Source organism: Epinephelus moara, chromosome 5 (assembly GCF_006386435.1).
Source record: "Epinephelus moara isolate mb chromosome 5, YSFRI_EMoa_1.0, whole genome shotgun sequence".
Classification (NCBI taxonomy): Eukaryota; Metazoa; Chordata; class Actinopteri; order Perciformes; family Serranidae; genus Epinephelus; species Epinephelus moara.
The window spans coordinates 30,432,841-30,460,138 of record NC_065510.1 but is presented as its reverse complement, the minus strand read 5'-3'; the positions used below and the strand labels follow the sequence as shown (position 1 = coordinate 30,460,138).

Genomic DNA, 27,298 nt, shown 5'->3' with positions numbered 1-27,298 from the left:
TGTGACAATAGTCATATGTGTATAATAACAGTAGAAGTATGACTAATGATGGCAGCAGCAGCAGGAGGCATCTGGCAGGACCACGGCAGCAGCACAACCACACACGTCACGCTGTCCAGGCACCGCTGTGATATTAATCTTGAAACAGGTACTGATGTGTAAACATGTGACTAAACAGCATTGAGCAGTCAGCTTGACTTTTGATCTGAGTAAAATGAGATATGTGGGTTCTAAGAAAATGCAGCTGCTCTCATGCACATTACACACATGGTGATGGAGGCAAACAATGGTGCATGCAAAAAGGCTCATGCTGTGGCTGCGTGTATAACTTCCACTTTCTGTCAGGCCCAAATGTAATGCGACAGGAAGAGAGACAGAGAAAAAAATGCGACATACAGTTTATGAAGAAATGTACGACAGAAGAGACACAGAGAGGAGCGTTTATGTTACAGACAACTACACTCATTCACCACTGTGCTTACTGGTGAATGAAAGTCAGCTGCGAGTCGAACACAAAGTCACTCTTTGTGTATTTCCAGACTTTGTTTCTGTCCACAGTTATTTAGTCATCAAGTTAGACGCAGTCACACTGCTTCACACACTCACTGACACTGTCGAATTCGGCCTGGTTTTCCTGAAGTGGAGTTTCTGTGGGAGCTCCAGCAACAACAGAGGGCTCATTGTGATTGAGGGAGGGAAACACTAGATTGGGATTTGGGCTATTTTCTTATAGCCCAAAGCGCTGTTTTCTGCTTTACCAGTGACTCATGAGTCAGAAAATGTGACTGACATGTGTCTGCTGTGGTGTAGGTAATCTGACAGGAAGGGGGTGGAGCCATGGAAGATGAAAACAAGCACACTAAAATAGGAAATGCACATATTTAACTCAACAAAACTGTGACAAAAAGGTCAAGCTTACTTACCAGTTGTCTTATGTGACTATTTCAGTGGACAAGAAGTTGCACTTCTATAAAATATATCCTCTATCTCAGAGGACAAAGGAACTGGGCCAGACATTGGACTGTGTTAGCAGATAGGTGATAGAGACACATAAGCTGTGTTTCCATAAACAGATTTTTATTTTCAATTTTAAATATCACATCAGAAAAGCTTTCTGAATTACACAAAACAGTTTTTTTAGGATATGGAAACGCCTTCGCAGAATAGCTTTGGATGTAGCAAAGATTTCACGTACATGACTGATCAGCTGTTTTTGCTGTTAGCGTCTTTTTGGATATTTCTATAGAGGCAGGATTTGTCTTCACCTGTGGACAGCATGAAACATGGCCGTCTGACATGACAGAGCAATTAAAGCTCTCTATTTTTCTCTCATAGATTGGTTAGATGGCCAAGGCGCTTTTTTTGTTTCCAGTTTACTTCTGCTGCTCTGTTGGATTACAGCCGTGTCTTAAGTGTAGCACCAACTTCTGATGAAAGTACGCTTTGCATAGCCTAGATTATATGCTTCAAAGCAGTTTCTATTTCGCATTTCTATTTTGTGACATTTAAAAGTAAAACCTTCAAAGCTTTTTGACATGTTTTTATTTTGCCATAACTCTGGACCACCATTGCTGTAAATCTAAGCAGACTGCAGCTGCGTCCTCTAAACTTTTTACAACAGAGGGATACTTTTTGACGTGTAGATGAAAAGCATTGTCACTGAAAACTGTGTAATAGCTCCACGGCAGAGCTGCATGTAACTCTTGACTTTTTAGTCTGGAATAAGATTGTGATTTGTTGCAGTGTGATCGGTGGCACGCTTTAAGTGCAATGGCAAAAATGGAAATGGGGCACCACTACTGGGTGCAGGGTTGCACTTAAAGTTTATTTTCTGTTCAAATGTCACCAGTTAAATGGCTTTTGGAGCCAGCTCAAGGCTCAAGGGTTACTTGGATCATTCAAATGTCCTTTCTGGGAAGAACCATGCTTGGAAATTTCCCATAAAGGCCTGACTGGCTGAATGCCTTAAAAAGGGGCACAACACACAGATTCGGTTGCTCTGCTGTGTCTTCCTTGTTCAGATTTTGCTTTAACTGTGAATTGAAACTAAATCCCCTCTCTCTCTGTCCCTGCAGGATTACTGTGTATGCTGGCTAAATGCTCCTCTGAGTGTCCAAAGGGCTTCACATCAGAATCCGGTCCATGCACTGGTAATAATCTGCCATGACCTCTCATTGAAACTGGCCCTCTCCACTGTCCTGCATCTGTCCACCACTGCTTTTATTGTGGCTTCTACTCAAGACAGGTGCTGTTTTGCATTTCCAATGCCTCTTACTGGAGTCGACCGGGAAAAGTAGCCTTATTTGTCACAATTCACTTAGTTTTTCCATTTTAGGAATTCAACTTGCAGCGCTCATTTCCAGTGTGGATTGCAATGAAAACAACAGCAGAAGAGGTTTAAATTCTTGGATCATTACAATTTCAAACAACTAGAAAAAATAAATACAAGTGCCCTGACAGCAGTGTTGTAACCTCATCCTGGTGATTATGATGGACTGAGGAGCTTAAAGAAAAAGAGCTCATAAGAAAGAGTGCTTAAAATCAAAATGAGAAGTTTACGATCTATTGACAGAGTCACAGCAAAAACATGTCTTATTATGTGTTGTTCTGTGAGATTCACCACTGTAACTGTATTCTCTTTGTTTTTATTTATTTGCATCTAAATCTACAGACGTGGATGAGTGTGAAGAACAAAAACCATGTGGGAGATACTCACACTGCTTCAACACAAATGGCAGCTATTACTGTCAGTGCAAGTCGGGATTCAGAAACCTCAGAGGGGGTGTTAACTTCACGCTAGGGGGACATTGCCAAGGTGAGCCTGAGTGTGTGTGTTAGTGTGTGTGACCTGTGTTTCTCTCTTGTCCAACTGGTCTGTCTTCACTTGTTCCTCTGGCAGATATAAACGAGTGCACTGATCAGGACAATGTCTGCGGCCCCGCTGCAAATTGTTCAAACCTGATTGGAAGCTACAAGTGCACCTGCCACTCTGGGTACATCAACACCACCGGTAGCCCTGGAAGCTGCACAGGTGAGTAGTGTCTACTTATTTGTGTCTACATTTGTCTGCAGTTGATTGGGGCTGTGCTGGAAGTTTGCTGAAATCACGAAACAAATGTGTTTAACAGAATCATAGAGATGAAAGACAACACGCCTCGACAGGTGGGAGACAAAGACCAGGAAGAGGCTATGACAGCAGGCCTTTCACACTGCTTTTAAGTGTAACCATTAAGGCCATGACACACCAAACTGTTGGCTGGCTGTCGGTCAATATCAGGGTAGTTTTAGTTTGTCCCACACCATTAGCACCAGTCAGCCCTTGTTGGCTTTTTTAATGGCCAGTACAGCATGCTGAATATGTGTCGGAGACAGCGGAGCCTGTCGGTGAACAAAATCATGCTGATTGGCAGTTCAGCTCCGTGGACGAGAAGAGGAACAGAAATGAGGAAAGCAAACAAACAGCTAAAGTCAAGAGGACTTGAGAACGAAACAAACATGTTATATTAGGAAATAAAAATTTTCTCAGCCACTGAGCTCTTCAGCAGAAATGTTTCCTGATAATTTGTGCTACTGTTCGCCATTTGTTCTTTCAATTTTGTGTTGTGTTGTTAAGGTGCTCACTGGTAACTTGTTTTCTGAATACATCCTGTCGGTCTTCATTTTCTGAATGACAAATACGGACCACTGCCACCTGCTGGCATGGAGAGTTATTTCCTCTCACGCAGATGCAGAATATATGTGCTAATTGGGTGTTGCCTGTAGTCTTACTGTACGTTCACACCAGAAGCTTTCAAAGAGGCAAAGTCAAGAAGCATGACTGTCAAAAATATTTGTGGCAGCTTTGGTCGCTTTAGTCGCTCGTCACGTGAATCATTGAACGTTCGATCGTGTAAGTACAAACTACTGGCTTGAAAGCAGCGTACAGGTATATGCTGCTTGCTGTTGTCCAGTCAAAAAGCTCACAGTTGGCCAACAGAAAGTTATGTTTGGTCAATGAAAACAGAAAACGTATGTCAGCCCATTCAAACCAAGCAAAGAAGACTTGCATGCTACGTCGCAACATTAGCCTGCAATTCTCTCCTCTATTACTAACATTACACACTTTAAAACTCACCAGACCAACCAACTACCTCCGCAACATGGTCCTAAGCCTCACTGTTTTTATTTTGGTCTCTGTAACGGAACAGCAACACATTAATCAGGACTGAGTGGGAGAGAACGCAGGTAATCAACTTCTCGGTATCCATTGTCGGAGCAAGTGTGCTGTAGGAACCAAAGTTACATGGCTTGTTCTCTGGGACCTGCTTCATTGAAGCACGTCAGCATTCAGGCTGGTTGACGCCGAACTGCGTCAGAGCTCATTACCATAAAGTTAAACAAGTTTTAACTCCCCTCCAGACTGCTCCGCTTGCTTTGGTCGCCCAAGACACGTGGCTGACGACCAGGTCGCCCAAGTCGCCGGGCTCTCATTGAAAATGAATGACTTCCGCCGTTTTGGAAGCTCTGGTCGCTGTTGGTGTGAACGTAGTTAGGGGTGTCTTGAAGTGCAGCTTTTTTGGCTAAGAAACAGGTGATGTGAAGCGACGCAACAGTCAGCCTTTGTCCCCACTAGTTCTTTGATGCTGGTTTGTTGCGTGTGGACTGAATCCAAATGGAAAAGACAATGCACTGTCTTCTAAAAGCTGTGAAATTGTCAAAGTTTCCCGGAGCATCTCAGCTACTTGCTGCTATTTGATCATCAGATGATAACGATGTCTACGTGTCCTCTGTACTCCATTTTAGCTGATTTTCTTGCCTGTGCCAGTATGTAACAAGCATACTGAGGCCTTATTGATTAATCAACATAGTGTGGAAAGTAGGACACCAGTGTTGCACACGCTGGCTCCATATGCATATCTCTTTTATTTAGATGACTTGACCTTCTTTAAGATCAACAGTCATGGCTTGAAGAAGGCCTGAGCGCTGAAACTTCATCTAAATAAGCAAGTGGTGCATACAAAGCCAGAGTACGCACCAACTGTTTCTTACTTTCACATCAATGGCCAGTGATCAGCACCTCGCTTGGTGAACGTTAAATACAACATAGTGTAACGGCAACACAAGTAGAGGTGAGTCATTAAGCAAACTGACTTAGTGATATTGATGCGTTTACTAAAGGAAAAAAAAATATTTGTAAGAGGAGGAGAGTGGTTCTCTTTTCCGATTCTTCGATTCATCCTTTGGGAAATCCCGAAGCTTTGCAGTTAAGAACAGAAACAGCAGCTCTAACAACAATTACAGGGTAATTTAACAGGGACATGGGCATGCTTCTCACATAAAAAAAAGGTAATAGTTATGAAAGAATGAGGAAATGAATAGCTCCCCTTCACCTTAAGGGACATTTCAGAAACAAAAAACAGCCTGATCTTCAAGAGGTTACACATGCTTTTGTTTCATCATGATATAACCATTGTTACTCCCTGTACTATGATCTAAACTGCAAAGCCATCTCCTGCCTCCTGCCAGTACAAATTGCAGCTCTTAACAACATCTCACAACACCAGCTGCCGGGAAAGTGCAGAACTTGTCTAAGATCCTTTTGCCAACAATGAAAAATACTCACACGACCGTATCGCGAGTTACATTGCTGAGAAGTTTCTCCCATATGCAGTACCTGCTATATTCAGATTTGTTTCACACTGGTCTGACTTTGCCCTTGAAGAATGTCAGTAATTACTTACGTCTCTGTTCTCTCTCCTCACACAGACATAGATGAATGCAAGGCTGAAATGCAAAAAGAAGACCTCTGTGGACCAAAAGGGACTTGTGTAAACACCAATGGGAGTTACTGGTGCAGCTGTTCAAAGGGATACAGCAATTACGGCAACAAAAGGACCCCGTGTTCAGGTGAGTGTCTGCGTACATGACCACTACTTTCTTTCATTGCCTCGTTTCAAGCCTCTCACTATTCATGACTAAACATCCCAACACAGATGTCATTGTAGTAGCTTTGGGTATTTTCTGTGTTGACTCATCCGACTGCAGACAACCTGTGGTGTATGTCTCACAGGATAATGGTATGACTTCCTGTCCAGTGCTGCTGCTTTGCAGCGTAGATTTGATCACACTCCTCTGCTTTCAGTGCATAGTGTAGTGAAGAATCGCAACTGGTGAGATGATAATCTGATGTTTCATCTCTGTTCCATCTAGAGCTGAAGTGTGACAACTTCAACGGAAATAGTGGGCCTGCACCGGTAAGATGCACATTTAGATTAAAATATTATTATGACTGTATTATGCTATATTAAAAGGTTTATTTTCACACTTGCAGCTCAGAGTGCAGGGACAAGTGTGAGAACATTTCAGTCACTAAACCATCCCGAGGCACTGTAGGGTTAAGTATATGAACTTTAGTATAAGGCAAACTGAATAGTCCTATTATTCTCTTCCTCTTAGTTGCTTGAAGGCCTGGCAGACATTTTGTTCATGATGAAAAACAGCTGTTTGGCTCTTTCTAACCCGAGCACTGCTGGTGAAGGGAAGACTGATGGAGAGGCTCTACTGGAGGTCAGACCAGCAGACAGAAAACTCAGACACACTCATTCTCACACACGCAAACACCTACAGTATTCTTAAATTCCCCCTGTTGTTTCCTTCCATGTGGACAGAAACTTTTCACAGCGACCGAGACCATCCTGTCGCCCCGTCACCTGGACAGCGTTGAAGATGTGAGCGGATTGCTTGAAACTGTGGAGAATGCTATTATGCTGATTGGCCCACAGCTCAAAGACAACCACACCAAGCTAGAGACCACTGAGACAGGTAGGGGGAGTTTAATAAACGACAGTGGGGAAAGCAAATGTGAACTGCGTCATTTGAAATGAGCTATCTGTTCAAATAGACGCACAGATTGCAGTGCAGAGGGGGAGGACTCGACCAACTGGCCCTATCCATCTGACCAATGAGAACGCTACACTCGACACTGACTGGACAATAGCAGCTGGGGAAGGACCATACCCTGGTAAACCTCTCTTCTCTTTTGATAAATAAGTCACAGTTTTAATGTTTGTCAGTGAACACTATCATATTTCTTTTTGTCTCTTCCAGGTTTTGCTCTGGCTGCATTGTTGAGCTACAGGAACCTTGAGATATCTGTTAACCGGTCCTTTGATGAGATCACGGGACATGAACGAAATGGAGTGGATCCCTCCCTTCAGATCTCCTCTCGAGTTGTGTCTGTTGTGGTCTCCAACCCATCCACTCAGAACCTGAGCCGCAATGTCAGCATCACCCTCAAACATCTCAAGGTAGTCCCACCATCTGTCCTTCAGTCCTCTCCTCTCAGTGTGGTCCAACTTCTACCAGTGTATTTTTGTGTAGCCACTATAGTCACAACAGTTAGGAACACTGGAATATGAAAATATGAATAAAACACAAAGCCTACTCTTGACACGATGGAATTGTTTTGTGCACATAGGCCCAAGACGAGTCTCCTCAGGTGAGCTACATCTGTGCATACTGGACTGAGAGCGGGGCCTGGTCCACAGATGGTTGTCATAAACAACAGTCCACCGCCACACACACAGTGTGTATGTGTGAACACCTGAGCAGCTTTGCTGTTCTCATGGCACTCTACCCGATAAAGGTAAGAAACACACACACACACACACACACACACACACACACACACACTGGACAACCCCACTAAGAAAGTAGTTTTTATGATGTGCAAATAAAGCATTGAAACAAACTGTTTCTCTTTGGTAACATTTAAAATAATTTTGGCCTCGTAGCAGAATCATCTGTGTGGAACCCCCTCATGTCCAGTAGTAAAATATATAAATGAACAAAAAATTAGTGAAATAACTGAAGAAATTATTTAAACTCATTATTAAACATGCTCTATCCAAAATTCGGAGTATATGAGTTGTCTGGACACGGTTCTTAACATGGACATGGCTGCGGATGGACGCTACAAAAGCCCCAGGAACAATGCCAGTCTTTGAAGCCAAATTTAGATTCTTGCTAACTTCGGGGTCCATCACATGAAGCCATTGGGCCCAGAAAGACTCACATTGTGAGTGAGAAATCTGAAATTCAGTGGATACATATTTCTGATGGTCACAATCCCTGCGAAATAAGCTTTAATGGCTTTGTGCGCCACTGAGCAGCTTTCACTGGAATTACATGGGTCTTGCCTCCAGCGCTGTATCTTGCAACAACACCATTCTGATATCATCTGTAACTGCTGAATCAGTGCAGTGCAAAGCAATGCAATGAGCTAGCCAGTGGGCCGAACTGGCTTACCACAACAAACCACAGAGAAGCTCGGATTACAATACATACAAAGGTGACGTTGCTTCATCCTCTGCTCAGGACGCTATTACTCCACCATATCTTTACATAGCAAATAGCGGTTTGCTGCTTTAATAATGCTCTGAATGTCGCATACAGGACCTTTAATGTTTCATCATAAATTTTTATAATAACTCAGTTTATTTGTTTGTTATTATTTCATTTCAAGTCTGTTTTTATTTCATGATGGCATTTTCCATTATAACATATTCTAAAGCAACAACAGTGGCATTATTGTTGCTGTAAACACACACACATTATGTTGTAAATTATAACCTCATACAGTACCTCCAGTTAAACACTTTGGGACCTAACATGTCTTCTCTACTAGCACACCTTTGGGCTCCAGTTGGTGACCAAGATCGGGCTGACCATCTCCCTGCTGTGTCTCATACTGTGCATCATGACGTTCAAGTTCTGCCGCTCCATACAAGGGACCCGCACCACCATCCACCTGCACCTCTGTATCTGCCTCTTCATGGCTGACCTCATCTTTCTGGCTGGCATTTCACGAACTGAACCTGTGGTATGTTTGTGCAAGCAGCTAGCGACTTCAGTCACACGGACTGCAATAATCTGAACATGACCTTGTCTTTAATAAGAAAGTAATTGGATTAAAATGTTGACAGTGGGTCCCACTCATCTTCCTGTTTACATGCAACAAAGCAGACAGCCCAGTTAATAACTGAAGAGGCTCTCTTCACATCAACATCAGAGCGTTCCTGCAATATTAAACCTCAAGCCCGTCTTCCTGCCACGTTACAGCTGAGTCCCCTTGTGGTTATCTTGAGGCGAAAAAGGGGGAAAACTCTGCTTCGAGACTTTTTCAGAGACAGTACTCTTGAGAAGGCTGACAGTGGAGTGGAAAATCCCAAAATGACCAAAAAGGAAGTTTGTTTGTTCTCACATACTTGTAGAGAGCGACATTGTAATACCTATGTCATAATCTCTGGTGCAAAATACCTCTATTGAAGTACAGTTTTGGGGAAGTTATACTTTCCATTTTATGCAACCTTACATACTCCACAGTATTTCAGCTTGAACTCATTTTTACTCAACCACAGTAATTTGAAAGCTATAGCTATTACAGTAATCACACATAACCAGTTCGTGTTACATTTTTACAGCTGTATAAGTATAATGGGCCTAGACAGCACCTGGTGGTGATCAAAGTGCCAAAAAATACACTTGAAAACCTCTTTCCAGAAGTCATGGCCTGGTTACTAGGATAACCCATAGTCCTTGCTGTGAGCAGTTTAATGTAGAAACGATTTTCTTTCCACCAAACTACACAAACCAATCATATCACCATGCAGAAGGAAGTGTGCATCTACCCTTAACTCACCTGGCATCACAAAGCTAGCTAAGGGTGCCTTCAGACCTATGGTGTGTCTCAAATCACATTTCCGTTAGTACACTTCTATGTTGTATACTAAGTGCACTATGTACTCATTGGTGTAGTGCGCAAATTTCGACAGGGTAGTGTTGTCTCAAACCAAACACGGCTGTTGTGCACTCACCGGAAATGATGACCTCAAATTAGCTAGTTAGCAAACTAGCATTAGCATTCGCGTTATCGTTGGCGGTACCAAATCATTACAGACTGCTAAACTAACCCAATAAACATACTGCTGGCTTATACCAGACAACAGTATAGTGGTGCTCAGTGCAAAAAAAACATGTATTTGTACAATGCAGTGACGTTCACAGTCACACAGTCCTCGGCCGCCATTTACAGTTTGAAAAGTGGTCCCTCCCATTCTGCTACGTAGCCAAGATGGTGACCATTGAGGACGAGAAGTGTCCATAGTTCCACACTCAACTTCTTGACCGTTTTGAGTGCACCATGCCGTAGTGCACTGCATTTTTCCATACTTCTCAGTGTGAACGCACTATGCACTCAAAATATTAAGTGTAAGTACAGAAGTATGTGATTTGAGACACAGCACTAGACTTTGCTTGCTTTGGTCCGAGTCAGGGACTTATTTTGTTACAAAGTTGCACAATTGCCTAGAGTTGGTTCATGTTCTCACGGCATCATTTACAAGTGGACCAGATAAAATGCCTTGCGCGAGAAAGCTACTCTTGATTGGTCAGAATTTCCATGCGGGACAAATCCAGGGAGTAAACAAAACACTGAAGAGTACACTTGTAAGGTAAATGTGACACTTTCTAATGTCACAACAATGGAGGGACAACTACGCGGTTTGATTTTAGTGCTGGTCATCATGTACAATATTGCTGTCATTGTTCATTTTAGGTAAACCATACAGTTTGAAAACGAGGTGCGGCTCCAACGAGAAAGTACAATGTTTTGATGTACAGTGATACAGTTGGCAGGTGTAGTTTGGTCGAAAGAAAATAGTTCCTACATGAAACCGCTCACAACAATCTTGAGTAACTGGGTCATGATTTCTGGAAAGAGACACTGCTGTTGAGTTTTTCAAATGTTTTTTCTGGGTGCTTTGATCACCACAAGCCAAGTGCCATCTAGTTTCATTATATTCAAGAGACTGGCTGATATCTCCAACACTGCAACTCACACAAAAACAATTTAGACTGATAATTAACACTGCAGCTAAGAGGAAAAAACATATTTATCATTTTAGTGTGATCTGTCCCTTTAAGGATTTAACTCCCTCCACCACAGGATTTGATTTAATTAATCTGACTGTAATCTAATGGAGCTCATGAACATCAAAAAGAACTTGAACATTTCCTGTTCATAGTATTGCCTTTATCAGATTACTGCTGTGAGACATTTCATTCCTCCGCTCCCTCCTCTCTGATTTTGTCTCTCTTTGTGTTGTCATGTTATGTTATTACAGGGCGGCTGCAGGTTTGTTGCAGGGCTGCTACACTTCTTCTTCTTGGGGGTGTTTGCCTGGATGCTGTTAGAAGGGGTTCAGCTGTACCGCATGGTGGTCCTGGTGTTCAACGCCACCATTCGACCCCTCTACTTATACATCGCTGGTTATGGGACACCACTTGTTATCGTCATTATATCTGCCATCTCTAGACCAGATGGATACGGCACTGATCAGTAGTAAGTGTTACATGATGTGTGTTTGCATACTTGATGTGTGATAGCGATTACATCAGTGCATTACACAGACCTGCTGTTATCTGTCTCGATGACGTCAGGAAAAACCCTGTCATGCACATGTGTTTCCTCCCTCCTAACTAGCTGCTGGCTGTCCCTGGAAGACGGCCTCATCTGGAGTTTCTTCGGCCCTGTGTGCTTCATCATCATCATCAACGTCTTCTTCTTCATCGTCACCGTCTGGAGGCTTGCCCAGAAGTTCACCAGCCTCAACCCAGACCTCTCCAAACTGCACAAAATTAAGTCAGTCTGTGTGTTTGTTTGCTTGTGGCTTTTTTGTGTGTGTCCGCTCCTGCTGTTGTAATGTGTTCCGTAATGTGACCCTCACTTGTTCCACTGCGCATGTCCGCACCATATGTCGGCTAAATGGAGCAGCTTGGGGAACTGAAAAATGCACGGATGGAAAGAATGTGAGAGTTTTGTGGGGGGAAAAATGTAGCCAGTGTTTTCATAGTACCAGCTCTGCTCTCTAATGCTACTGAAAGGCTCCTACCTTCATCTGTGCACGCTCATTTTTTACTCCACTCAATGCATTTGTAGACACCACTGTATAAACATGTGCAGCTGCAGAACACATCTTGCCTTTGATTAAAAAAAATCCATCCTTGGATAAACTGGTTCATTAATCAGTGCTGTTCAGTTTAGTCCAGGGAATTGGGAATGTGAAGCGCTTGTGCTAAAATAAAGGGAGTATTTTTTCAGGTAGGAAAAACTCAGACAGCATTAGATTATATTTAAAAAAATTCTGTCAGTGGAAAATGTGGTACACTATCCAAATTTTAGTTGAATTTCTCTGGTTCTAAGGGACTTAGATTAAAACCTGGTGTCCTAGATGATTAAACTTTTATATGCTATTAATCTCCTCTGTATGTTAATGAGAATGATATTGATTAGTAGGAATAAGAGGAATTAATCACCAAATACCTCAAGGGGCCCATGCCCCAAGAGTCCATTGCTGGGTATTTTTAAAGCAGTGCTTCTGAGCATGGATTTTCCCCTTAAGCTTATCTTCTATATTCATCAGTTCTCTTTGGTTCCTCTTCTTCCACCGTCTCTCAATAGACAGTTAACAGCTGCTTTGCTTTGCACCAATCCCCCCTTTACTATTCCTTTCCGCTCTTCAGGGATTTTCCAGATACTGGAGTGGTATCTGACTCATCCGTGTCATGTTAATCTTTCCTTTCATTCTCTATCTGTTGTCTTTTCTCTGACCCATTACCACCCTCTTCCATCCTTCTGTTTTGTCTGCAGAGCTTTCACCGTGACAGCTATCGCCCAGATTTGCATACTGGGTCTGATGTGGATGTTCGGGGCCTTCCTGTTTGAAGATGACAGCATAGTAGTGGCATATATCTTCACTATCCTCAACAGCCTGCAGGGAGCACTGGTCTTCATCATGCACTGCCTACTGTCCAAACAGGTAGGATATGACAGGTGTGTGTGTGTGTGTGTGTTTGTGTGTGTGTGTGTGTGTGTGTGTAACCGGGTCTGTATGCATGAGGCTGAGAAAGAGATAAGATAAAAGTATAAAAAAAAAAGAAACATGAGAAAGTGTAAGAGGAATCTAAGCAGTGGATTTTTGCCTGATGTTCTGCTGCCCCCTGCAGGTCAGAGAGGAGTACGCCCATTTCCTCTCCTGTATCTGCACACCACAGAAGAAGAGATACTCGGACTTCAGCAGCACAAATCCCTCCAGCAGTCAGTCACAAGTAAGCATCAAGTGACATCACTCACTGTCACTCTCTCTCACACACACATACACTAAACTGCTGTTAGCCTACTTAAGTACAACTTTGGCTGACACATAGAGACACACAACCATTCACACTCACATTCACACCTACGGCCAATTCAGAGTCACCAGTTAACCTGCATGTCTTTGGACTGTGGGAGGAAGCCGGAGTACCCAGAGTAAACCCATGCTGACAGGAAGAACATACAAACTCCACACAGAAGGAGATCCCCCACCCTGGGTTTGAAGCAGGAACCCTTTTAGTTTAAAAAGACCGAGGCGGCCTTCCGCAACTGGAGGGGCTATTGAAGACTTGTGGGAGGGGCTGTTGATGACACCGCAAGTGTGAGCCACTGGCGGTGGATAAACAGGAAACAGCTGATAGCAGGAATGAGCAGCTAGCAGTAAGAGGGAAACACAAACCTGACAGACACTGTAAAGATGAGCCACTGGGGAGACAAGGAATTGTGTGCCCTCCTTGCCCTCGCAAACAAAGAGGCCATTAACCGTCAGATGACAGGGACGGTGAAGAACGGGCCGACTTACGAGAGAATCGCCGAAGGACTGACTAGCTGTCCCACGTCACTGTTTACGTTGCACGCTGAGCTACACGTTTTGTTACTTGCTCACGCCCCCCATTGCCCCGAAAAAGGCGCATTCTGTATAAACTAAAGTAGGCAGCATTTTGCTGCACTCCACGATTTTGTTTTTGTACTGCCAATACTGAACGAAGACTGATTGGGCTTTCCTGCAAATTTGTACAATTCCTGTTTAAAAGGGCTAATGCCCACAGCACCACTGTGCTGCTACAAAAATAGCAGGCAAAGTGCCAAAAAAAATAAAAAATGCATGTTAGTAGTCAACAATTCCTGCATAGCATACCTTTAACTACATTTTGTTGACAATACTTAATAATGTTAACTTAAGTATACTTTTTAATGCCTGACTTTTCCTAATTATAGAATATTTTTTACATTGTGATACTGCTGCTTTATATTAATAAAATTGTACCTCTCCCATTGCTGCAGACACATAACATTATGTCGTCTAACATTTTTTCTGACATCGTGCTGTTTGTCTTCATTCAGGGTTCTCGGAGTGGACACCACACCGGAGAATCCCAAATATAAAGTAATATCTTTTATCCTCCCCCAAAGACAAACTATCCCACCTTTAAGCTTTCTGGGCTGAGTAAGGCCTGATTTTAAAGGTTTGGATGACTTCAAATAAAAATTCAGTCATTATTAACTCACCTCGATGTCAGTTGAAAAAAGTATTCAGGGGCCCTCCAAAAGGTCACACGATAAATCCGAGATGTCTCATGTGACATTTAACAAGAGAGAGAGAAGTTAATGGGACCAAACTAAAAAACTCCACTAATCTGAGTAGCATCATCTGCCAGTGAATTGCATTATGGGTCAGAGAGTCTACCATTTACCACTTTTTGCTTATTCCCCTCACTGTTGTTGCTCTACAGTGATCTAATGATTGATCAAGTTGTGTTAATGATGACTGAATTTTTGTTTTAGTGTGTCATTATTGTCACAGCAGGCAAGAAGTAGCCAACTTCTAAAGTGTTTATTCAGGAACTCTTTAAGTGAAAGTGAAGGTGTTTCTTATTGGTTCTTCCAAAACATATCACAATATAAGCTGTATTGCCTTCAGGGGGATTTAAAGTAAAATACTGACATAGACTATTTATTTTCAAGTGCAGACTATAAAGTCTATTTTATGTAGGCTACAAGAACATATGAGTGATGCTCTTTATGTTTAAAGCATGAGCAGACAGTTTGCGCTGTATTTTATATAAATGTTTTATGTAAAAATAAGGGTGAGGGTGCTTTTTGTTACGGGGCTCCTCACAGAAAATATTTGTGTCCATGTACTGTGTTTAACAGTATGATAAAGAAACAGCTTGCTGAGCATGCAAATGACTGACAGAGTGCCTCTGACGTTCCCTTTATGTCCCGGCAAATCCCATGTGGGCTCTTGGAAGGATTTTGCATCTGTTGTTTCTCAAGTTTAAACAAAATAAGTGTAATCACTTGTGGCTAATCTTAAAGAATCTTTCTCGATTTACAGCTGAGCTGTGCTTTCTGTCACCGATGTATGAGAAGATATATTACTTCTTTTGAATTAGCAAACAGGAAAACAAATCAAGCCCAAACTAGTTTCTTGGGAAATTCACAGAAAGAGGCCCACCCTTCTGATAAACCCTCAGTTTCCTGTAATCTAATTGTGTTTATGGAATAAAATTCCATTTCGGTGTCATGTGTTTTTTTTATTACAGTAGTTATTCCTCCACACATTGTCAGTGACGGTAAGGTGTCAAAACCCTGAAATGAGAACTATTCAGTCATTTTGATGAGGTCTGATGGGAGCTGTACAGAGTTGTACATGAGTTTATGTTATTGCACTTTTCTGTTGTAAAAATGATAATCCAGCACATCGTAGTTCACATGGTGCATGTGATAATCAAGAAGACTTGAGAACCAGCCTTGCTTCAGGACCTGAATAGTTTACTTGTTGTAATAAAGCTATCAATTATACATTTTTAATTGTTATAAAAAATGATCAGAGACTTTTATCTGCAGAGAAAAAAGAAGCTGTGCTAGAATCCAAGTCAGTCTTTTAATGTGATGAAGACCTCATGTGTGTGGGTTTCAATAGCTAAACTGTTTGTAGGTTCTTACGTGTGGCTGCACTGTTTTGTGACCACCGATACCTTTAATTCATGCATTGCAAAATGTATTTTTATGTGAAAAAGCTATGCACATTTTGCAGCATCTGTGAATGTGAGGTTCTTGTTAGAATATACTATAGGTGTTACAGTTTGAAGTTATATGAACTTATTTTTCTACTTTGTTTTGTTGTATGTTGTTTGGTACTGTTTTCTTTGAAGACTATGCACCGCGAGATTTATTAAAGCTTCTACTTCATCTGAACAATCTGTTAAGTGTGTGGTTTGTCAGCATTATTCCAGACAGACAGGTAGATAAACAGATACATAGACAGATAGGTAGGTGTGTATGTAAGTAGATAGTTAGACAGACAGACAGACAGATATTGGTTTGGATCGGTCCGCCGGTTGGTCGAGACAGACAGACAGACAGACAGACAGACAGACAGGTAGGTAGGTAGGTAGGTAGGTAGGTAGATAGATAGATAAAGAGATAGATAAATTAGTCGGTTGGTAGACAGACAGACAGACAGACAGACAGGTAGGTAGGTAGGTAGGTATGTATGTAAGTAGATAGTTAGACAGACAGACAGACAGACAGATATTGGTTTGGATCGGTCCGCCGGTTGGTCGAGACAGACAGACAGACAGGTAGGTAGGTAGATAGATAGATAGATAGATAGATAGATAGATAGATAGATAGATTGGTCGGTTGGTAGATAGACGGACAGACAGACAGGTAGGTAGGTAGATAGATAGATGATAGATAGACAGATTGACAGATAGGTAGACAGATACACACACACACACACACACACACACACACACATATAGATATATTGATAGATAGATTTTCCTCCAGTAGGCAGATTAAATTGGTCAGCATGAGTCACACTACCTTAAGAATATAAGCCTAAAATTTGTCAGTATGTTTGTAAGTTGTGACATTGCTCGCCCGCATGCATCAAGGTAATAAACAACCAAGGGCCGTTCCTAAGAACTCATTGCCAGGAAGATCACGCAAATTACCATCCATTCGATACTTCTGTGGTGGAAAGTTACAGTACAGGGTATAATTAACTGTGGCAAAGGCTACTTAAAAAGACATTACAAAATTTTTGTTTGAATAGCATTTGCAATGCTAAGTGTAGCACAAATAAAGTTAGCAAAGGAACTCAGTATTGTCCATTACACAGAAGAAATTCTCTCTTCAGTATGCTAACATTAGCTACAGTAAGAGTCAGGCTGTAGCATCAAACTCTCTGATGATAAAATGTAATGTAATGTGGGACATCAGGTTAAATGGGACAAATAAGATTTTACATCCTGGGCTCTTTGATAATAGCAGCCAGTCACCGAGATGTTATTGATTGTCACTATGTGCCTTACATGAAACAATCATTAGTCTGAGACAAATTGTATGGGCAGAGCAAAGAGTCTCAGAACTTGGAAGAGGAGCCATGCGCCATGTTGCTTTCTCTTTTTTGGTAATTGGAGTACTACAGCTGAAATAGTAAGGGTATGACAACAAAAATGATTCTATGATTGATGTTGCATTTTATTAACTGTTTGATTTATAATCAAAATATTTTCACAATACATTTTTTAAAATCAAACCAGCATGTTATAAGGCTTCCAGGTGCCATAAAATCATGAGTTATGCGATTGTGTGCCATCTTATAATATTACAGATATTTTTAGCATTTTTAGCATCACTTAGAAAACATTTAAGATGATGCAGTGAGTCCATGTCAGCCACAGTAGTCCAGAATAAGCCATAATTGTTACACAAACAAACACAAGCACACACATGTCCGGTGTAGACATTATGGCACCAAGGAAACAGGCAGCAAAAGTGCAGGGGAAGCACAGCAGAAAAGTTTAGTTACACTGATGATTTACTGAATTCATGACTGAATAGATACATGGATTTAAGTGGATAAAAGGATTTTTTGAGTCTTATTTTGAAGGTAACACTGTCTAAAGCAGCCTATCAACACCACTAACAGGTCTAAATGAGCATTCATTAATATGTTCTAGCACAAGATGGTTGGTCAGCAGTGCTATTTATGAACATTTGATGAGAGTTGGTGGTGAAAGCAAATTAATCTGTCATTGTTAGTGTCTCTGTTTCCCTCTGAGACTTTTACATTTTTTGGTTTTGGAGTCCATAGTTAGCCTCACAAGGAAGATTCAAGACTAGTCACTGCTACTGAGGTTCATTTAGAGATGACCTCAGCAATATTTAGAGGAAAAGGTGCCAGGCCATAGAGGTAGTTGACAAAATGTTAAAAACTTGTCAAGTGTCAAACTTATCAAGTTCTGCCTGTTACATGCATTGTCTTCTTTCAAAATACACTCTGTTTTCACAGGAAATTTAACGTTTACATACAGTCTCTTTCAAAATAAACACACTAGTCAGTACAACAACACAAATTGATGATTTTTTCCCCCTTCAACAACTAATACACAGTAGGCAACAAAAACGTGTGGCTAGGTTTAGGTAACAATTTTAGGCAACAAAAACACATGTTTAGGTTTAGGAGAAAAGAACAGGATTTGGCTTTAGAATCTTAAGGGACGTGAACATTGCTCTCTCGGGTGAAATTCATGGTTTGTTGGACCCATAAACCACCCCTCCCACCCGCCCAACTTAGACTTTCCCCACCTTAACTTTCATGTTTCCCCCTGACACGGCCACGTGCCATTAAACTATAAAGGCAACCAGCCCCATATCACGACGACATTAAAGGACACCTTTTTGCGTTGGTTTCTGACACCAGAAGTTCCATGTCCAAGCGCCGGATTTCCACGACTTCAGAGTGAGATGAGGCTCGTATAGACTGCAAAAATTTCCTTTGGCCATCAGCAATAATAAATAAAAATTAAAATATTTTCATTTCCATGTTATTCATTGTTTAAAGCCATGGGGAGCCACTGGAGAGATGTGGTTCAGTATCCTTAGGTTGCCTACCCCTGCTTTAGGGGATTGGTCACAGAATTTGGTGTAACAGTTACTTTACAAATCTGAACTGCTAACAGTTTGCTAACTGCTCTAAAATTCTGCCACTGTCATTATCCAATAATATAAGTTGGTTTAACCTTTGACACACTTTGCTGATAAAACTTTTTGATTTGATGCAGTTTTTTTTAGACTACCTCTATTTTCCATTGTACTTCAATAAATGCAACACATGCCATTTACGATACGTGTCAGGAATCTTACTCATGAAACGATCAGTTCATTTTCCACGTTAAATCAGACATGTGTAATTGAAAAATCTGACTACGTGACATGTTTACACCCGAGGGTGCTGAATCACTCCGCAGGGAGCAGCGCTGCAGTGACGCAAGGGTGTATAAGTTATAACCTGCGCTGCTCTCTGCTCCAGTACGTGCTGCTGCTCACTACATGTTACACATCTGACTTATGACAACTCCTCTGCGCTGCTGTGGCTCCACCGAAAACTCAAGTTTACTTAGCCTATAGCCTACACCTCTGGACTCGCCTGGCTGCTGTCAACTCCTTTCTTTATTTCTTCGTGGAACAGGATTGAAATTCTCGGACAGGTAAGCTTCCTTTCACCTAACAATGATTTTGTGTTTAATATAGAAGCCTATTTACACCAGTGTGATGAAAAAATATCCTGTTAGGCATTATAATGAGAATCTTTCTAAAAATGATAATTTAGTGTCTCGAAATGATTAGAGACTTTATCAAAAGATGATTTAGTATCTCAAAATGCTTAGAAACTTTGTCAAGATAATGATTTAGTGTCTCATAATGATTAGAAACTTTATCAAAATGATGATTTAGTGTCTCAAAATGATTAGAAACATTCTCAAAAAACAACAACAATATTTTAGTATATTTTTCATTATTTTGAGATATTAAGCCATTATTTCAAGAAATGTTTCCATTATAATGACTTCTGGATCTTTCTTTTCCATCACACTGGTGGAAATGGGCTTCCCAGCATGCTGATTGTTGTTATCCATGAAGTCACCATTTGTATGCCCTCAGGTATTACTATGCATCTGATGAGTGGTGTTACCATGTGCCTGGGTGTGTTTGGGGCCGTCAGACTGCTCTCCCTCCCCTGGCTCTGCAGTTTATTGGCAGGGCTGGGGTTCTGCGTGGTGTGGAGGGGCTCCTGGAAGTTCATACATGTTGCTCTATGCACCATCAAAAGAGACCTAATGTAAGGAGTTTGTGTGAATGTGCATGAGTGTGTGTGTTTGTCATATCTTATATTTATTTATTTTCCAAGCTGCCTACTCCAGTCCTATTTCTCACTTTCTTTCATTACTCCTTTTTCTACTTCTCTGTACCTAAAAGGTGTCTGTTTGTCATCTTGCGAGTGAGGTTTTCCATGTACCGTAATTTGCGAAATAGAAGCACCATCCCTGCCCTGTTTGCCCAGACGGTGAGGCTGCATCCAGACAAACCTGCTTTGATCTACGAGGCTACTGGAGAGGTGAGGACTCCTCTTAGATTACAAATGAATGCAACTTCAGCTGCGACACTGATATGGATATCAAACAGAATCACAGAGCCCATTGTCAGACGTATTGTTGTCAAAAATTACTGCATTTCCATTTTCATTTTGTGTCAGGTTTGGAGTTTCAGGGAGCTGCAGGAGCAGTGCCATGCCGTGGCTCACTGGGCGCTGGCACAGGGATGGGCTGAGGGAGATGTGGTGGCCTTGTACATGGAAAGCCAGCCTTTAGTGGTGGCTCTCTGGTTGGGTCTGGCTATGGTCGGCGTGGAGGCTGCACTCATCAACCACAACCTTCGACAGCACTCGCTGCTGCACTGTGTCGGCGTGTCTGGTGCTCGGGCAATGGTTTTCGGGACAGAGATGAGAAAAGGTAGGAGCATGTTGTATCAAATAGTTACGAAGCTGAAGATATTGAATGATAGATGCCAGGTTTGTAGAGTTAAAAGGTGATGTTTCATTGTCTCCCAGCGGTGTCAGAGGTGAATGGCTCTCTGCAGCCCCACATGGTTTTGTTCAGCAGTGGAGGGCAGGACAACGAAGAGGAGCTCCCTAACCTCCAGGTTCAGAGTCTAAACGCTCTGTTGGACCGTTCGCCCAAACACCCGCCACGCTACACACTCAGGAAGGATTTCAATGGTGAGGCTCTGCTGAGTGTTTGTGCATGGGGCCAACAGATGTTGCCGTATTATGTCCTATGTTACATATTACAAATAATTGATTGCAACACCTTCGTTTCCTTAGCAAGTCTTTGCCTGCCAGAGGGAACTGCTTACTACCTGATTTCACTCGCTCTGGTTTTCTTAAATACACACACACACGACTGTCAAACAAATCATCAGCTCATGTCAGAAATACTGGATGTCATGCAACAATGAAGTGCATGTAGACAGATAGTTTGTACAATATATTTAAATGTCTCTGTCACTTTTGAGTTAGTGGGTGATATATTCGTAAACTTACTTTTCTCTTATTGATTTGCTTATCTGTATTGTTTATCACCCTGTTATCACATGACATTCCTAAGTTAATACTTTTCAAGTCTTTGCTTGCGCAGCCTGTCAGACATACAGAGGATACAAGAGGAGAGACAGAAATATGTTAAGGAATGATGGGGGGAGCAGGGTGCATACCACACATGTGAAAAACACTGGCAAATGAACAAAAAACAAGAAAGGTTGCACTGAACATTCCCCAGCCCCTAACAACTCACTTTTGTTTTCCTGTCATTTTCTCTCTTCTCGCAGACAGACTTTTCTACATCTACACTTCTGGTACGACAGGAATGCCGAAGGCAGCTGTGGTGGTGCACAGTCGGTGAGTTTATCTGTGATCTTATCTGAACTGATGTCAAGTTTATGGAGGGAATTAAAATAAAAAAGATCTAGATAAGGGACACTTGCAGTAACAAGTTTAAGGAAACGCTGCAGTAGCTACAGCTCTGCCTAATTGCATCAACTCTGATGATCTGCCCACACACATCTGACTGTTTTTACAACCATGTATCTCATTTGTCATTGTCAAGTTAGTAACTCTTTGTCACAATACTGACATCAAAAAACACATTCTCTGTGCCTTGGCCAAAATGTTGCACTTGAACACACTGCTAAGACTACAACCAGTGGCCAGCTAGCACCTGTGTTCTGTGCCTATGTTAGAGACAATAACCCTCCATACCAGCAGGTGGTGGAAGTCTGTATTCGTCATTCAATAAGGAAACAGGAAGATGAATTGAAAAGGCTAGTCAGCCAGTTAGCACTTTAACAACACAACCCGAAGTTGAAAGCACAAATAATATTTACCATGTGCTAGCGAACAGTAACACAATTACGGGCAGTTTCTGCTACAGAGCTCAATGGCTAATGGCGTCTGTTTCCATCTCACGCCCTCTCGACTTTAGCTGTTTGTTTACTTTCCTCACTTCTGTTTCTCTTCTCGTGCACTGAGCTGAACTGCCAATCAGAGGGATTTCCTTACTAATGGACTTAGCGTCTCCAACGGCAATTCAAAATGCTGAATTGGCCGAAAAACCACAGACAATGGCTTACGTGTCCCCACGGTGCAGGACACAATGTGAAAACTAGAAAGACATATGCACACTGATGCCCAGACTTGGACCAACAGCTGGCAGTCGGCCTCGTGTGTCGGGGCAGTTACACTAAAATTTACCCATGAATGATCATTAAAAACCTTTAAACTGTTGGCAGTTGAATCACCACAAGCGTTTCAATTAAAAAGAGGACCATAAGGATCTCTGGTCAGTGTGTTTGATGAGCTGAAGTCTGGTGATGATGGATGCCAGTCACTTTATTCCATCTCTCTTGCCAGGTATTATCGCATCGCTGCCTTTGGTTTCCACTCCTTTGGCTTGCGTCATGATGACATCATCTACAACTGCCTTCCCCTGTATCATTCTGCAGGTAGGCCTAACTCAATTTGCTCTCTTCCAGCTGTAATCTATTTTTTCCTGTCTGTACTGCTGTCATATTGTTGTATATTCAGCTCACTCCCCACATTGTATCACTGTGTCTATTTTAAAAGCTCAATTTAAAAAAAGACTGTACAAGACGAAACAGTGTCATAACTCCACCCTCATCCCACATGACATGTTTCAAACTATAATACCGTACCAATTATACCATGATGCTACTATAATGATCATAATTATACTTAATAACTTTACAGCCACAGTTCAGACCACACCCATCACCATTAAATCGTAATCTTTGCTGTACTTGTGTATCTGTGTGCCAGGATCCTACAATAAATTTTTAAGTATTCCCTTCTGAGTGAACCAGACTAGTAGCTGGTTTCCAAGTTCTTGGACTGTATCTGTATGCCCTTAGTTTATGATGTAATCTAACTAATTTATGGATGTCTTATTCTGGTGTATTTTGCCTCTATTGACTTAGACCAATTGTTATGTCTAAGTAGCATACTGAAAATATCTAATCTGTTAAGCTGTGGGGGACAGAGAATATGTTGACTGTTATCATTATGTCTGTCTTTGTATGTGTATAATCACTGCATGCATGTGATCATGTGAATGTTGTACAGGTACCATCATGGGTTTAGGCCAGTGTCTACTCTTTGGTTTGACTGTTGTAGTCAGAAGGAAGTTCTCAGCCAGCCGCTTCTGGGACGACTGTGTCAAATACAACTGCACTGTGAGTACACCCTGCCACTAAATTCAGCTACCAATGAGGACTTCTCTCAAACCAAAACTGACTGATCTCTTTATTTGTCCAGGTAATTCAATACATAGGTGAGATTTGTCGTTATCTGTTGGCCCAGCCGGTCCGTTCATCTGAGGCACAGCACCGGGTGCGTCTTGCCCTTGGTAATGGCCTCCGTCCTTCTGTGTGGGAAGAGTTTGTCCAGAGGTTCAGAATCCGACACGTTGGAGAATTTTACGGCGCCACAGAGTGCAACTGCAGCCTGCTCAACATCGACGGAAAGGTATATGTTGTTTTTTAATGACTTCAAGGTAGAGTGAAGGATTCTACAAAGTGCGTCCTGTCTCATGTACTTGTCTTATATGCCCAGGTGGGGGCATGTGGCTTCAACAGTCGCATCCTGCCCAGCTTTTACCCCATCAGACTGGTCAAGGTGCAGGAGGAGAACGGAGAGCTGCTCAGGGATTCACAGGGACTCTGTATACCCTGTCTGCCTGGTGAGAACACGCACACGCACACACACACACACACACACACACACACACACACACACAAAGCCATAACAGAATAAGAGTGTTACAAATGTACCAAAATGTCCTCTTCTCTCTTCTCCCTCCTCTCTCTGTCTCTGCAGGTGAGCCAGGCATGCTAGTGGGACGCATCAACCACTCTGATCCACTCAGGAGATTTGACGGCTACGCTGACAGGGATTCCACCAGTCGTAAAATTGCTCAAAATGTCTTCAAGATGGGGGACTCTGCTTATGTCTCAGGTGTGTTTCGTTGTGTCTCTTTAGAATACAGTCAGAATAATGATGATCAACTGTCTGTGCTCATACACGCTCCCGCCCACTGTCTGAACACATGCTGTATAACACAGCTGGATCGAAGACTTTAAATTAAAATGTGAACATCAGTGAATCACTGTCTGTGATGACACAATGGGAACCTGTCCATTGTGTTTCCTGTCTTCCACTCGGCGCATGCTGGGATATGTTCCAGCTCCTTATGAGTGAAAAAAAAAAAAGATGATTAATAGACACGAATGAACCGGAAACCCCACAAACATACAACAGAAATATAGAAGACAGCAACACATACAAAAACTTATGGACACACAGTGTGGACATAGAGACATGGATGGATTCCTGAACAGGTTTAGGCCCAGGGGCTTAAAATGTCAGGGGCTCCCCTGGCCTAAACCTGCAAAATGTGATTTAGAGAGACATGTACCGACCAGGAGGACACTCAAAATCACTTCAAATAAACACAAAACATCCAGAAAGCTGCAAAGAGGCACTAAGAGACCCACGAGGACTACGGAAAGGGGCAAAATAACCACAGAGACACACAAAATGACCACAGAGAGATGCAAAATGACCACAGAGAGATGCAAAATGACTACAAGAAAGGGCGAATAAATCACACAAGAAAAATACCCACAAAAAAGATCAAAACAATGACAAAATAACACAGAACAACTACAAAGAGACACAAAAAGAGATGCAACTCAAATACAAAAAGAGGCTTTACAGCTATAAAGTCGGTGTGTGCTCCTCCGATGTTGTCTTTCAATCTGCCCATGATGGGAGACATTACGTCTCAAGAGTCATCGTAAGAAATCTTTAATCGAGTCCATAATTGCCACATTTACAAACAACACAGTGAAGCAGTGAATCATCATCATATCATATTAAAGTCAAAACTGTAGTGGTGAGTCATCATCACTACAGACTTCTGCTTCTGCCTCTTTCTCTCTGTGATCGCCTCTGGGGATGATGATGATGATTATTGTTATTATTTATGTATCTATTTGTTTCGCTCCCTGTCTGTATCCCAGGTGACATTCTGGTGATGGATGAATATGGCTACATGTATTTCAGGGACCGCAGTGGAGACACGTTTCGTTGGCGAGGGGAGAATGTCTCCACAACAGAGGTGGAGGGAGTCCTCAGCCGCCTGCTGGGACACACTGTTGTAGCTGTCTACGGAGTTGCTGTACCAGGTAGAGATGAGACAGTCAGGACGGGGAAAAACTAACAAAGCCACGTTAATTAAAGACAAACGATTAAAGGCTTAATGTGGCTGTTACATCATATACTCTCCTGTTCATTATCTCACCTGTCTGTCTGTCTGTCTGTCTGTGTGCAGGTGTGGAGGGGAAGGCCGGTATGGCTGCAATAGCTCACACAGAAGGCCAGTTTGACCTCGAGGCATTCTCGATCGCTGTACAGAAAGCCCTGCCTTCCTACGCACGCCCCATGTTTCTGCGACTCATGCCATCTGTTGACACTACAGGTGAGACAGTCATGCAAGGTCATGCGAACACACACACACATTCAAAAAGTCGCAAATTAATTTAATTTTTGCCTTCTGTCCTCAGGTACCTTCAAAATCCAGAAGACACGGCTGCAGAGGGAAGGATACCAGCCACAAGACTCAGATGACGAGATTTATTTTCTGAACAGTCGTGCTGGGCGTTACGAGGCAGTTACTGATGAACTATATAATGCCATCATGGAGGGGAAAGTGCGCCTATGAGACAGGAGGAGGCTGAGAAGATACAGACTTTTGAAGAGGATAGTGTGTATATTTCAAAGGGGAAAGAGAGAGAGAAAAAAACCACAGCGATGTTTCTCTAGAGGGCAAATACATCTCTACATACTGATGTGGAAATACCATTGTGTTGCTGTTTTTTGCAATAAAACTCATCTATTTTTTTAACCAGATTTATTGTAATTTTTCTCACACTGTACAGTATCTTACACTTGGCAACATGTCCTCATACAACAATTATTATATCTTACAAAATGCTCATATGATGGTTCGTATATCTAATAAATTAGTGCTCCACAAACAATGCGCTTTATGTAAAGTTGCACGGGTTAGATTTAGGCAAGTAACGTAACTTTGGTAAGATTTTAAAAAAAGGAACATGGTGACAGCCTTAAAAGTTCTCTCCTGAGGGAAAGTCCTGTGTTGTTTGACCCTTCCACCACCCCAGCTTGAATCCTTATGCGGACTTCCTGTCTTTATGCTACTTCCTTCTTTACTCCTGTCAGCGCATTGGTCATGTGATCGCAGCTCTCATATATACATAATTACTGGCTCATGGTTACGTACCTTATATACGAATTGCGGTGTATTACTTTTCATGATATCTGTGTCATTTTATATACAATTAAATGATGTCAATAAAAAATATAAGCATGTAACAGTTAATGGCATCTGAAATTTAACATCAATTTAAGAAAAAACAAAACAAACAAACAAAAAAAACCCCGGACAAATAGGTCTAAAACTCAGCTTTCAATTTAATGTAAACAATTTCAGAGGAATTAAATACTGGTGAGCACACAGCAAATATACATTTTCATAACACTCCTTAAAAGCGAAATCCAATCAAATTCTGAAATGTATTTAAAACAAAAACATTTACATCTATGGTAGCGGCTGTGCCATGCTTTGCACCGAATGCTCATGTCAGCATACTAACAAGCTCGCAATGACAATGCTAACATGTTGATGTTTAGCAGTTATAATATTTAGCATGTGCACCATCTTCATTTAGCATGTTAGCATGCTAATATTTGCTAATAGCAATAACTACAAAGTAAAGCTATGATGGAAACAATGTCATACATTTTTAAGGTATTTGTCATAAACCAAAGTACTGGGCAAATTAAATTTTGACAACACGATTCTGCCAAATGAAACGTCATGGCATTAAAATTCATCCTGACAGGAACATGAATATCTGTTTTAAATTTCATGG

The 27,298-nt window shown here is 41.8% G+C and overlaps 2 protein-coding genes across 3 annotated transcripts in view; both read left to right on the top strand.

The window, feature by feature from the left end:
* Positions 1-16,117, top strand: part of LOC126390100 (adhesion G protein-coupled receptor E5) — an 18,654-nt gene extending 2,537 nt beyond the window's left edge. Inside the window, exons 2-17 of the mRNA XM_050044229.1 lie at positions 2,076-2,150; positions 2,672-2,815; positions 2,900-3,031; positions 5,746-5,886; positions 6,190-6,233; positions 6,436-6,546; positions 6,648-6,801; positions 6,881-7,000; positions 7,087-7,286; positions 7,457-7,624; positions 8,666-8,860; positions 11,163-11,380; positions 11,522-11,680; positions 12,689-12,857; positions 13,045-13,146; positions 14,258-16,117. Of these exons, the coding sequence (XP_049900186.1) occupies positions 2,076-2,150; positions 2,672-2,815; positions 2,900-3,031; positions 5,746-5,886; positions 6,190-6,233; positions 6,436-6,546; positions 6,648-6,801; positions 6,881-7,000; positions 7,087-7,286; positions 7,457-7,624; positions 8,666-8,860; positions 11,163-11,380; positions 11,522-11,680; positions 12,689-12,857; positions 13,045-13,146; positions 14,258-14,299 (2,174 nt within the window). The 3' untranslated portion in view covers positions 14,300-16,117. The remainder of the gene's footprint in view (positions 1-2,075; positions 2,151-2,671; positions 2,816-2,899; positions 3,032-5,745; positions 5,887-6,189; positions 6,234-6,435; positions 6,547-6,647; positions 6,802-6,880; positions 7,001-7,086; positions 7,287-7,456; positions 7,625-8,665; positions 8,861-11,162; positions 11,381-11,521; positions 11,681-12,688; positions 12,858-13,044; positions 13,147-14,257) is intronic.
* A 2,751-nt stretch (positions 16,118-18,868) lies between these two features.
* Positions 18,869-26,252, top strand: LOC126390102 (long-chain fatty acid transport protein 1-like). Of its 2 annotated transcripts, XM_050044230.1 has the most exons (14): positions 18,913-19,419; positions 19,874-20,051; positions 20,189-20,327; positions 20,466-20,721; positions 20,820-20,987; positions 21,596-21,665; positions 22,677-22,768; positions 23,406-23,515; positions 23,598-23,807; positions 23,895-24,021; positions 24,159-24,296; positions 25,364-25,528; positions 25,675-25,821; positions 25,907-26,252. In XM_050044230.1, exons 2-14 carry the CDS (start codon positions 19,882-19,884, stop codon positions 26,062-26,064), a joined length of 1,950 nt encoding a protein of 649 aa, XP_049900187.1. In that variant the 5' UTR covers positions 18,913-19,419; positions 19,874-19,881; the 3' UTR covers positions 26,065-26,252. The 2 variants fall into 2 exon arrangements, with proteins under 2 accessions (XP_049900188.1, XP_049900187.1); XM_050044231.1 differs by lacking the exon at positions 25,907-26,252 and having other exon boundaries at positions 18,869-19,419; positions 25,407-25,528; positions 25,675-25,812.
* The last annotated feature ends 1,046 nt before the right edge of the window (positions 26,253-27,298 follow it).

Bases quoted from the DNA above. Each gene is read 5' to 3' on its own strand.
- LOC126390102 (XM_050044230.1), top strand. From the start codon at position 19,882: ATGCATCTGATGAGTGGTGTTACCATGTGCCTGGGTGTGTTTGGGGCC. The intron at 23,516-23,597 runs GTGAGTACACCC...TTATTTGTCCAG, and splicing joins GTGTCAAATACAACTGCACT to GTAATTCAATACATAGGTGA. The intron at 25,822-25,906 runs GTGAGACAGTCA...TTCTGTCCTCAG, and splicing joins GCCATCTGTTGACACTACAG to GTACCTTCAAAATCCAGAAG.